Source organism: Gracilinanus agilis, chromosome 3 (assembly GCF_016433145.1).
Source record: "Gracilinanus agilis isolate LMUSP501 chromosome 3, AgileGrace, whole genome shotgun sequence".
Lineage (NCBI taxonomy): Eukaryota > Metazoa > Chordata > Mammalia > Didelphimorphia > Didelphidae > Gracilinanus > Gracilinanus agilis.
The window spans coordinates 622,411,893-622,425,361 of record NC_058132.1 but is presented as its reverse complement, the minus strand read 5'-3'; the positions used below and the strand labels follow the sequence as shown (position 1 = coordinate 622,425,361).

Below are 13,469 nucleotides of genomic sequence, written 5' to 3'. Positions count from 1 at the left end.
ACTCAAGCTTGGCCATGAAGGATGGTTAGTCGTTCGATATATGGCAATGGAAGAATGGCCTTAATCAATTCTTGATTGATTAATTGATTCACATCCAACAGCCTAAAACCATTCTTCCTAACAGGTAAATGCAGGGCCTATGGCTTATGCCAGAGCTTTCCTTGAAGAAACAAATGCAAAGAAATATCCTGACAACCAAGTAAAGCTTTTGAAGGAAATTTTCAGGTAAACATTTTATTGCTTAGAATCCTCTTTTTTGGGGGGAAAGGAGAAGGAGGGAGGGAAAGGCAAGCCAATAAAATGTGACTTAGGGAATGTTGTGAGCATGTAAAGGAAGGCCATTCAAAAGCCCTCACAGAAGGTATCTCACGTTCAATAATAGTGCCGCTCTTTCATCTATCAATACATTTTTAGACCGTATTTTAATCTGTTTACTTCTGTCACCAAAGGCAATTTGCAGATGCATGTGGACATGCCCTTGATGTTAATGAGCGCCTCATTAAAGAGGACCAGCTGGAGTATCAGGAAGAAATGAAGTCTCATTACAAGGACATGCTCAGTGAACTCTCCACAATCATGAATGAACAGGTGAGCAAGTTTTCTTTCCCTCCTTATAAATCCTAAGCTAAAAAGCTTCGCAGAAGTTTAACTGGAGGGGCAACTGATCTGGTTAACTTTAAGCCCAGGGTAAGAAGCAGACACAGGAGAGATCACTTTGCTACTAAATAATTCAGCCTATCCCTAATGTAACTATCAGATGTACACTCAATTTCTCTCTTCCTCCGGGCAGAATACCCACTGTCTCCAAATAGCACTCCAAATGGGAAAGAGTAATATGTGAGGGGGATGCTGCCATTTCTTGGCCAAGCCACAGTAGTGAGAACTTCCCAGAGCAGATTGTATCCCCCTAGAAATGTAGGCACATCTAACCACATTCCTTCCTTTTTTCCATTGCCACAGCCCTCCTCATCCTGACATACATAGCTTCTCCCCATTAGGATAAATAGGGGATGACACCACTGATCAAGAAGATATAACAAAGAACACTAGGATTTAGACCTAGATTCCTACTGGCCTAATTATGTCCCTACAGAAGCCAACCACTCAACAAGAAAGTTTCTGCTGAATCAGGGTGTAATGCAGGGTTTGCAACAAAAGCTTTTTGCTCTTGCAAATCAACTGTAGCAGCTCTGGCAGTTAGAAGTTTTAGAACAAGGGTCAAATTCAAATAGAAATGGGGGCCATTAAGCTGTACATAAAGATCCCTGTGGGTGCCATATTAACTTAGAAAATGACATATTACAACTTTCTGTTTTATTGTACTTTTAGGTATTTTGTTAAATATTTCCCATTTACATTTTTATCTGATTGGCACTTCACAGGCAAGTATTGAGGGGCTGGGTTCTATACCTCTGTCTGAGATCACAGACCTGGGATTTCATCCCCCTCTGTAACCATGATAGAGTAAGCCATCTCCTCCATCAAAGACTTCTTGACCAGTGAGTCACAGCTGCAGTCTCCAGGGCTGTGGTGGCTCTCACCAAAAGAGTCAGACTACTGCTGCAGGGACTGCATGCAAATAAGCAAATTGCAGCTGATAAGGGATAATGGCTTTTATAGTCTCAATTCCAAAGAAACATCAGGTGCTTTCCTTCTGGCAGGATATGGCTTAGCAAATGTCATCAGATATTTCCCTACCCAGGGCTTTAACTTTGCCTTTAAGGATAAGCATAAGCTGGGGTTGGGAGGAGGAGTGGACAAGCAGGCACACAGCTTTAGAGATAATTTACTGTTAATCTTGCCTCTGGTGGTACAGCTGGAGCCACTTGTCTCAGCTTTACTTACACCTTGGATTTTGTGAGAATTCCCTTGGCAGCTGATGTTGGGAAATCTGGCACCAAAAGAGAATTCAAAGACCTGAGGAAGCTATCTTGCAAAAATCACCACGTGTGATGGAATTTGGGGCTTATATCATGGTCATAATGTGTCAATATGTGTAGAGTATTACTATCTTTAAAGGCTTCCATCTTAAAAGTACTCATATTGTGATTAAGTTGGATGACTGCACAATCAGTGACTGTTAGAGTAGATGTGGTCTCCTATCCCTTTGATAGAGTAAGATTTTAAGTAATGATAAAGCCTGGGCACAAAGAAACTGATACCATGTATACTGGGACAAGAGCCTGTCAGAGGAAGATTGCCAAAGATGTGGGTGGCAAAGCTTTTATCAGGGATTCCTCATCCCTTGTTCTCAGAGGCATGGGTAGAGTTTTCATGCTTGTCCTGTGTAATGAATGGAAGAAAGTAATGGAAGTACCTCCTAGCTAAAAATGGAAACAGTGATATAGATTATCCAGACTACTTGACCATACTTAGCATTTTAAGCCACTGACATTCAAGAAATTCCTATTGTCTTTTTTTATCCAGACTAGGTCATGTTTGGATTGGAGTCAAGAAAAACTCTTAGAGAAAGGGATTCATTTATTGTGATCCATTTTTCACATAAGTAGAATTCATGACTTAGTCTTCTTACTCTGTTAGTTTGGGCAAAATAACAGTTACCATGGGTCACGGGAGAAAGATCAATTTAGACCATCTAGGTTTTGTAGGACCATAAATTTGTGTTTCAGTACTTTTAAGTTATTTCTACTATTTATACTTAAGCACTATAGAGATGTCTATATTTCACACAGCTGAATATATGGTAGTTATAGCCTTTGTTGGACATTCTGTTACAAAAACAATAAGCACACAGAATATTCCAAGACTCTTGCTGTAATAAATGGATTATCCAAAAGGAAAAAAAGAACTAGATCTTGAATGAAGGATGGGCATTATTTTTAGAAGTCATTTACTAGAAATATGTGGTAAAGAAAAAGAATTAGGAATGAAAAGAGAGAATTAAAAGGCACAGTGTATGTTTCACTTCTTTTCTTTCATTTTTGTGGGTAAGAGAAATGAGCCTGACAGTTGGCCAACATTAAGAAAGCGATGACATTGTTTTCAATCATGGGCGCCACCTTTGAAATTACAATTTGGAGCACAAATTTTTTTTCTTTTTTCTTTCCTGACAGCTCTGTCATGGTCCCTGTTTATACAGCTTCTGTTCTTCTATGTCTAACATTTCCCTCAGTACTGTAAGCAAAAGTGGTATGTTTTCCTTTTCTTATGTCTCTATGTCTTTTGTCTTTCCCATTGCTGTATCTTACTGTTTCCCTTCCGTAGAATGTTTCACGTCCTCTTGAGCTCATTAGTGATTAGTATAAATGGCAAATAAGCCCCCATATGCTTATTCCAGCCCACAAAATATCCTCTAAAGTTTTATAAGAGAAAAAAATTCCATTTGTCAGAAATTCTACTACTGACCTATACAAACACAAGAGTATTTCTATCTGTCTTAGACATCTTCAATCTGTGATGTGAGTCAAATAATTCAACTAATATATAGCATTTACACAAAGCAGAGTTTGCCTTTCTTTATATCATTATTGTTATTACTACTAAAACCAATAATACATTACAGATTAATCTCATTCCATTTTTTCATAGCATTAAGGGCTGGTAGATCAAGGGACTCTTGTAAACACAGTATAGCTAACTATTAGCAAAGCATATGGCAATTTTTCATGGTATCCTTGTGGAGAGGACAGAAAAAAAGAGAGTTATATAGTCAGATTAATTCATAACTGGTTGAATCGCTGAACATGAAGAACATAGTTAAGTATTACCCTAGGGAGGAGTGTGTTGCATGGCTCTATCATTCATCAAAAATTTTAACAGTAATTTGAACAAGAACATTAATGCATGTTTACTAAGTTTGGAATATCTTAGATGAGAGAATCTGCTCCAAAATGATATTAAAAGGCTATAACAGGGCAGCTGGGTAGCTCAGTGGATTGAGAACCAGGCCTAGAGACAGGAGGTTTTAGGTTCAAACCCGGCCTCAGCCACTTCCCAGCTGTGTGACCCTGGGCAAGTCACTTGACCCCCATTGCCTACCCTTACCAATTTTCCACCTATAAGTCAATACACAGAAGTTAAGGGTTTAAAATTAAAAAAAAATTTAAAAAAGGCTATAACAATTGGTCAAATAAAGAGGATGACATATAACTGGGATAAATGTAGACTTTTACACTTTTAGTTTAGTTTAGTTTTTAATCATACATATCAACATGGGGAAGGGAAAAGTTCATGTAAAAAAAATCTGGAAATCTTAATTGATGGCATAATGACATGGCTACCAGGAAATCTAATTTGATCATGGGCTACATTAATGGAACTCTAGTGTCCATATCAAGGAAGGTTCTTCTAGGCTTGCTTCTCATTAGACCCTACCTGGAGTACTGGTTTTGATTCTGAACACCATATTTAAGAGCAATAGTGGAAAGCTAAAGTACGTCTAAAACAGTAAGGATACTGAAAACCATGTCATATAATAGTTGATAGAACCAAGGATGTTTAGCCTAGAAAAGAAAATTCCTATGGTTTTTTTATAGCTTTCTCTAAAATAATTGAAAGAGCAGGTAGGTAGGGCAATGGATAGAGCTAGGAATCTGGAAGACTTAGCTTTCTGAGTTTTAATCTATTTTCAGAAACTTATTGGCTGTGTGACCTTGGGTAAGTCACTTCACCCTTTTTGCTTCAGTATCCTCATCTGTTAAATGAGCTGGAGAAGGAAATAGCAAACCACTCCAGTATCTTTGCCAAGAAAATCCCAAATTGGGGGAAGGGGGAGGGCATGACTAGTTGGACATGACTGAAATAAATGAAAATAACAAAATAATTGAAAATTTAATATTTGGAAAACAGTGGTCCAAGATGGCAGAATTAAGATAAATAGATTAAAGTTACAGGAGGAAATTTTAATTTTAAGGAAAAGCTTTTTTATAAATAAAACTATTCAAAAATGGAGTGGGATGAATTATGAAGTAGTGAATTCCACAGTGCTGAAGGGATTCAAACAAAAGCTAAATGGCCTCTCGTTAGGGGTATTATAAAGAAGATCAGCACATTCAGTAAAAGTTGAACTAGATGATTTCTAAGATCCTTTCCAAGTCTAAGAGTTCAAGACACTCTATAAATACATTTGCAGATAGGACAGAACCCTCAGTGCTTCCAAGAATAACCAAAAGAAAATCCTTCTTTAGAAGATTCTAGTGTCAAATATCCTGTTTCTTTAATCTGGTTTTTGTTTCCTTATAGAAAGATGTTATCAATTAAGTACAGAGACTTCTGCCATATCACATTGTTCCTCTCTATGAGAATGAGGAATTCTAAGGTCATAGCTAGTAAAAGAAAACAAAGAACTTTATCTGCCACTGGGTGACCTCAGAAAAATCACTTCACCTCTCTGAAGCTGTGTTTGGAGTAAATGATTTTTTTTTTAATTTTAAACCTTTAACTTCTGTGTATTGACTTATAGGTGGAAGAGTGGTAAGGGTAGGCAATGGGGGTCAAGTGACTTGCCCAGGGTCACACAGCTGGGAAGTGTCTGAGGCCAGATTTGAACCCAGGACCTCCTGTCTCTAGGCCTGCCTCTCAATCCACTAAGCTACCCAGCTGCCCCCAGGAGTAAATGATTTTTAATACCTCTAAGAACTCTAATGTCCATAATTCTTTATAGTAAATATGCTCTGAGTTGTTCACTTGGGTTTTATTTTAGACTAAAAAATAGCTCAGCCATGGTCATTGGTATCGATCTAAAATTGGAAAAAGGAAAAAATCAATTCTTTCCTATTCTGATACATCACATGGAATGTTTAATATTGCCTATTTCTCCACCATTGTTTTTAGGGAAAATTTCTGGTAAATCATAGGCTTTGGTTCTTTTAATCATTGTAGTTTTACACTTCTTCTGGATGAAAAGTTCCATATATGCTATTATACATAAAATAAAAATGTATAAATAATCCTTTGGAGGTAAAGTGAATTTAAGATTCTATATTTAAAGTGAGAAAAGATCTAAAGGTCTTCCACTCCAAGGCTTTCAGGCTACAAAGGTAAAAGCTGAGGTTGAGAGATAGGAAATAATTTGCCCTTGGTCTCATATCCAGTAAGTAACAAAACCAGGCTTTGAACCCAGGTCCCTCTGACTCCAGGGCCAATGATCATTTCCAATACATTGTCATATTTCTTCTCAAATGGTCATTCTGGGTTCCCTTAAAACCTGAAAGTAAATGAAACACAAAAGACATACATTTACATCTCATACCAAAGTCATTGCATATGCCACCCCCTGCTTTAGCAACTTCACCATGGTTGAAGAGTGCTAGAATCTAATCTCTAATGATATAATTTTAATAAAGAAATCAGGGAAATGGGGGGTTGGAGGGGATGACATTTCCGACACCAGAAGGAAATTCGAGATAGTCTCCCTATAATCTCTTCAGCATGAAAACACATTTGAGGTTATTTTTATAATGACTGACTTGGCTTAATATTAAAAGATCCAATTTATATCTGACCTGTTAGAAAAGCATTTGGTTATATTTCAAATTCTTAGGAAGTAAAGCCCAGGAGAGAAAAATGTTGGCTATTATTTTTCTAACAGCATCAACAATTAATTGAAATTTCAGCTGTCTCTCTTTTTACCACAGAGAACTGGAATAAATGAAATGTAAGCTTTTGTGGCAGTATAAAATTACAGAAAATCAAATGCACGTAATCTCTTAATAATGTCTGCTGCATCCATGATTGAAGGACCTGCTGGTTAAGGAGTTCTCTCTTCAAATTGTGTTTAAATTAAAAATCCACAGAATTGCCTTTCATAAAATGAGTCACAAAGAATTCTTTGTTGAGCCTATTTTAAAACCTCAGCACATAAATTTCTCGTTTTTAAGTATGGACGAGAGATTGACAATAATTTTCTCACTTGATGTTTCTCTTAAAGATTACATACAAGGAGGACCCATCAAAGCAAGGATTGGAGCGAACTTATACTCGTGTAATTAATAGGACGAGCAACCCACCCCAGACAACCTTGCCTTCACCCAATACGGAGATTTGACGCCATCCACGCCCTTAGTCAGACCTCCACCTCTAGAGGACTTTTTGGGGTCTTTGAGCTGATCCTGAGGGATGCCTTGAAACTGGCGAGGGAAAGATGGTTTTAATTTATTCTAAGTTGTCATGTTGTTAATATATTGTTTTTTTTACATCGCTAGCTTGAGAATTTTGCCAACTCCAGTATTTGCACATTTCCTATTGGTTTTGTTTTGTTTTGTTTTGTTTTTTTCTTACTGAATAATGTTTATGAAGCCAGGCTGGATATATGCTATAAATTTCCAATAGATGTATAGCTCAGCAGCGAGCAGGAAGTTTGCTGTGAGAATAGATTTAATACCAAGTCCTAGTATACCTATTTTAAAGGTCAATGTGGGTGTTTTGTAACATTGAAGCATATTTCAGGTGTAAATAGAAGATGTGTAAAATATGTCATTTTTACAAAATTGAACAAAAGAGACTTTTTAGTTCATACTTATGACAGTACTAAAATTATATGGATAACCTTTGAGATACCAGTATATTAAAATATTTGTGTATGTGTACAAAAGTGTTGATAAAGGCTAATCTTTGAAGCTTGTTGAGTTCTTTTATTGTAACATATGCTCTTAGAAGCAATGAGATATGAAATGAATGTGGTATATATTTTTTTGTTTTGTTAATAGAAATAAAAATACATGTAATTTTCAGATTTTTTTTCCTCTTCAGGTTGAGGCCAAAGGAACTTTATTATATGTTCAGGCAAAGTAACTTGGCTGCCCCCTACCCATCACCAATCCCCTGAACCAATAGAGGCAAGCACAAGGAATAATAACATATTTCTGCTTCAGAGTTATTCTAGAAGTCAACTAGAGTATCTTCCTGACAGCAATCTATCAAACCATCAAGAAGTATTTATTAAATATCAGAAATGCTCTAGTTACTGTGCTAAGTACAGAGAATACAAATATGAAAGGAAAGAAGAAAGAGAAAGAGGAAGGAAGGAAGGGAGGAAGGATGGATGGAAAGAAGGAAGGAAAGAAGGAAGAGAGAAAGGGAAGAAGAAAGTAAGGAAAGGAAAATTCCTGCTCTCTTAGAGCTTATATTCTACCAGGGAGACAACACGTGAATAGAAACAAAATAAATTTGAAGCAATTTTGAATGGAAAGGCTCTAGTACAAGGGTTAGCAACCTTTTTGGCCGTGAGAGCCATAAGTGCCACATTTTTTAAAATGTAATTTCGTGAGAGCCGTACAGTACTCACAGTGTGCGCTCCTGTAACAGCGCCTGAAAAAAAATTGACTTTATGGCTCATGCAGAAAGAGCCATATCTGGTCCTCAAAAGAGCCAGATATGGCTTGAGAGCCATACGTTGCCGACCCCTGCTCTAGTAGTTGGGATTGTGGAGAAGGGATCAGGTAGGGCCTCATGGAGCAAGTAGCAAGGTTGTATGCTCATAAATCTAGAGCTGGAAGAAATTTCAAAGGCCCTAGTTCCAGACTAGCCCATGCTAAGCAGCTCGGAGACAAGGAGTGCTGTCTTGTATGTACACCCAAAATATCTTCAACTCTTGTCACAGGACAGATAGCATCATCCAAGAAAAGAATTCTTTAAGTGTGGCTGACAGTCTTAAAGGATCCCTACAAGTAGTCCATGTTCTTGTTCAAAATGTATCCCAAAATGTGTTTACTGGGGATGGGAAAGTGGAGAAGGGTTTCCATATATTTTATGATCCCAATTTTAGTCTACACTAAAGGCAGGAGACATAAGCTGATAAACTTTTTTTCCACATAACTAACATACACTGGCCATTTTCCCAAACCAATCTCCATAAGATTGTCTTCTTTTGCCTTGACAAAAGGCACAAGTAAGATATGTGATTACAGTTACTTATTCCAATTTTTTACCCCCTTTTAGTCCATCTACGTTATTTAACCTTGTTCATCTTTATGCATCCCCACTGCAGACGCCCATGGGGATGCTAGCCCAGGAAAATTATGTTTAGAAGTGAAAAATGAACCAAGATTGCTTAGATTTTTAGTTTATAAATTTACTATTTTCTAGTCACATATCTTTCTCCAAGAAATACAAAGAATTTTGTTGGAATTAATAACAACTCAAACTCGATTTATGAGGAAAAATGAAAGATAATTTTACCAATTTTCTAAGTGGAAAAACTAAAAGTCCAAACATTTTCCTAATTCTAAATATCACTTGATTAAATGTATATAGAGAAGCATTAAACTAGGACTAAACTCTAGATTGTCTTCTTAGACCATATAGCCCAGCTATGTTTATTTACTCACTCCTACATCTCTCCAGGTACCTTCCCTTTCCCTAACATGCTTCCAGGTTTCTGACCTCCAACTCTCTAGTTAGTAAATTGTAGTCTTTGTCTTCACTTTGGTGATCTTGATCTTAGCAATCAAAGTCTATTGACTATATACACAATTTCCCTGTCATAACATTTACATACTCCGAGTAATTTATTCTCCCAGTCGTTTGGAAAATGACATAAGGAGGGTCAACCAAGCATATTTCTGTTAGGATTTTTCGATCTTGAAAGAGGCAGTATGGCAGCGAACATCTTTCTGTGTGTACAGAGCCACTCAATCATGTTCAGCTGAAGAGAGGAATTATTTTCAAAGTGTTAGTCTCCGGTCCCCAAATGTTTTGCTGCAGAAGGATTTCACAGCATTTGCAGGTTGATGAATCTCATTATATTATTCACATGCTTGAGGGATTGGACACAGGAATGAAAATTGGAGTGATTCCCATGAGCCCCTGGGAATTAAAACACATTTTCTAAAAACTAAAAAAAAAAAAAAACTCTTAAAAACGCCGTAGCAAATATGTAGAAAGATGTGAAAATACACTAACTGAGAAGATATAAAAGCTTAGGGGAAAAGATAATCCAGTGAAAAGTGTATTTAACATAAATTTAAAAGATCTGGGTTCTAGGTGTAGCTAAAGCAAGTTGTGTTATCTTGGGCAAGATCCTTCAGCTCTGGGGAGCTTGGTTTCCTCATCCGTAAAGTGAAGGGATTGGGCTGAGTAATCTTTAAGGTTATTTCCAGTATTTACATTCTGTGAGTCCATCAAACTATTGTCGACTAGGAATCCCATATTATCCCTCCTCCAACATATGTCAATAACAAATTTTAACCAACAGATCCTTCTAAATGTCAAGGTAATTACAGAATAACAGAATCTCAGAATCTGAGTTGGAAGGGACCTCAGTGACCATTTAGGCTCATATCTATAATAGAATCCCCTCTCCAACAAACCTGCTCACCCAGCCTTTGCCTGAAGACTTCCAATATTGGGGAGCCAACACATGCTGGGGCAACCCATTGTGGATAGTCCCAGCAGATCACAAGTTATTTCTCCCTTAAATCAAACCTAAACTTGTTTTTTCAACCCTTCTATTCACTGCTCCTATTTCTGCCTTCTGAGAGTAAGATGAATAAATTTAATCTTTTTTTATTTTAGGCCAGCCCTTCAAGCACTTGAAGACAGCTATCCTTCCTGCCCTTCTCTCCCTCATCCCCCCACACACATCCAGTTTTACCTTGCCAGGTTATTTCTATTTGCTTCAACCAATCTAGCACTCCCCTGGGGCCAAATATACACTGGGAGACTTTAAGGGGGTGTCACCCTGAAACTGGATGACCTGGATAGTTGTACCGCCCCACACAAGTCAGGGGCAAGGCTTCCTTATAAGAGGAGGTATGTAGTACCCCAATACGATCCCAAATAAGGGCAGGGTTCACACAAACCTCCCCCCATCAGTTAAATTCACAGCGGTAATCTGGCTTCAAAATGGAGGCAGCCAGACCAAGCTGTGGTTCCCCTCTTCCTTGTTGTCTCTCAGGCACTCTGGAACACTATCTGACTAATGAATGGCTTTTTATTATTCGAAATTCAGGGATTGGGGAAAGGGGTGAAGGGCAGAGGGATTTGGGGTACCCCCTTCGCTATTACTATGGGGTCTGTCACTTAGGTGGGAACTTTAGTGGTTCCCACTCCTACACTTCTCCCTTTGCCCCTTCTCCTCCTATTTCTATTTTTCTGTTTCTATCCTTTTTCTATAATTGTAAGTTTTGTCTGAAAGGGGGTCTCTCAGCAAGGCTGGGTAATGGGAGAAGGAGACTAAGAGGTCGCTCCCAAAATGGAGTCCAAAAACTTAGCTAACTAGACATTTGAAGTCTTGATAGATGAGATGCGATGGAATGGCTTTGATCAGGGAATCAGGGTTCCAATTTCCAAAAGAAAGATCCTCAGGAAGCCCTCAGGACTGGATCAGAGCTGAGATATCCGACTCCTCCCTCTTCCCAGTCCTCCACTGAAAGCTGTCTCCTCTCCCCCCTTCCTCTGGGAAAATTCCCAGAATCCTCTCTGGTCTCAACTGTCAGCAATTGTCAGCAACTGCCTTCTCTGGCTCCTTTCATCCCTTCCCCCTTGCACAAATCCCATCCTTACATTACTCAATCCCATCTTCACAGTAGGAACTGTCTTTTGACTTTCTATGTATACCCAGTGCTTAGCACGGTACCTGGCACAAAGTAATCGATTTAATAATAATAGTAAATAGTAAGAAAAATAGTAAATAGTAAATAAATAAAATTAAAAAGTGAATATTAATAAAAATAGTAAATTGTAAAAAAGAATAAAATAGAATTAAAGAAGTAATAAATTTAATAACAATAAAATAAATAACTTAATAAATACTTATTGTCTGATTTAGTCATTTTTGAGTGCCCGTGTTACCAAAGAGCCTTTTATTCATTTCATGTTTAGCTTACCAGAACCAATTATCCAATGACTCTCTAAAGTACTTCCCTCTAATAATAGTAACAATAATGGTAACAGCTAGCATTTATGTAGCACTTTAAAGTTTACAAAATGCTTTACAACTCTTATCTCATTTGATCTTCACAATAAATTTTAAAAGTACATTCTATTATTGTCCCCGTTTTACAGATGAGGGAACTGAAACAGAAGTTAAGTGATTTGTGGCCAGGATCACACAGCAACCTAATAAATGATTGAGACAGGATTTAACTCTGGGCTTCCTGATTCTAACTATGTTTTGTCTACTGCACTCTGTTTGCCTGTCCTCACAAGTCTCCCAGAAGCAGACTCCTAGGTGGGAAAAATAGCAAAGATGCTCTGTTTGAGTGCCCATCCTTGTTATAGCAGCAAGGAACAGATTCAGAAAGCATAACTACTGACATCCCCAGAAAACTCTGGTGGCCCTGTAGGGTCAGTAGCCCAAATTTTCCATCCATGTGTGTATCTCCATATTCCCTCTATTTATACCCTTTCATAAGTGTTCCTTTGATGGATCTATTCTTCCCTCTGCTAGAATGTTCTGGGACGAAGTACCCCAGGTTGATGGTGATATTGTACTTTTCTTATGCCAAATGCCTTTACTCTGCACTGTCTTCTGATTGACTGGTCAAATAAGCCATTGGTGTGAGCACCAGAGATTTGATTTTTGAGTGGATACAAATCTCCAGTGTAATTTTAGCCTGTGGTAGCTTTTCTGAGGGTGCCCTGTGAAAATGAGCACCCAAGGAAGGGAGTGTCCTAGGCACTTCAACAATATAACATGACTAAAAAAACTGAAAGGCCGTTGTTAGAATTAGCAATATCATGCTAACTTCCATTCCATCCTTCTGGCATTAGCATCCCGGAGATGGCAGTCATTAGAGATAATTGCTCTCTCCTTTCACCTCTGATAGAACTCAGGCAAGTGCCCAACTCTAGTAAAAATCTCTTTATCTTCTCACTTGTTTCATCTGAGTAATAGAATAAAATGGCTGCTTCTGTTTCCAACCATGGAACCACCAAGACACTGAAATGTGATGCTGCTCAAATTCCATAGGAAAAAAATTAAATCATTAGAAAGAAGCAGCCAGTGAGTAAACCTCAGGCAGCCAGACTGGTCACACAGTGCCACTCCTATTTTCAATACAATGGCGATCTCATATTGTAACTGAACCAAAAGGGAGTTAGAAGCCTCAGAAGAAAAGGAAAACTCCAACAGCCCCAAGTCTGCTCTATGAGCCATACTTACAGATATCCTACCACTCAGAAGTTTCACTGACTTGCCCCAATTAATGATAAAGAAAAATCAGAAGAGAGATAATATGGAAAAATCATTAACCCTAAGAAATAATATGGGGGATCTAGGCGGCATAGTAAAGTGTTGGACCTGGAGACAGGAAGACATGAATCATCTGAGTTCAAAACGAACTTCAGACACTTACTAGCTGGACAAGTTACTTACTCGTATTTGCCTCCATTTTCTCATCTTTGAAATGAGCTGGAGAAGGAACTGGCAGGGTAGTCCATTATCTTTTCCAAAAAAAATATTCAAATGGAGTCACAAAGAGTCAGACATGACTTAAATGACTGGACAACAAGAAGAGATAACACGAACATCAAAGTGTTGTGGGAGAAACACACCCAAGTTTATGGCA

General features: G+C 38.0%; 1 protein-coding gene across 1 annotated transcript in view; it reads left to right on the top strand.

Moving 5' to 3' along the window:
• Window positions 1-7,634, top strand: part of DOCK10 (dedicator of cytokinesis 10) — a 385,255-nt gene extending 377,621 nt beyond the window's left edge. Inside the window, exons 45-47 of the mRNA XM_044669448.1 lie at window positions 125-225; window positions 450-588; window positions 6,890-7,634. Of these exons, the coding sequence (XP_044525383.1) occupies window positions 125-225; window positions 450-588; window positions 6,890-7,006 (357 nt within the window). The 3' untranslated portion in view covers window positions 7,007-7,634. The remainder of the gene's footprint in view (window positions 1-124; window positions 226-449; window positions 589-6,889) is intronic.
• Window positions 7,635-13,469: the final 5,835 nt, after the last annotated feature.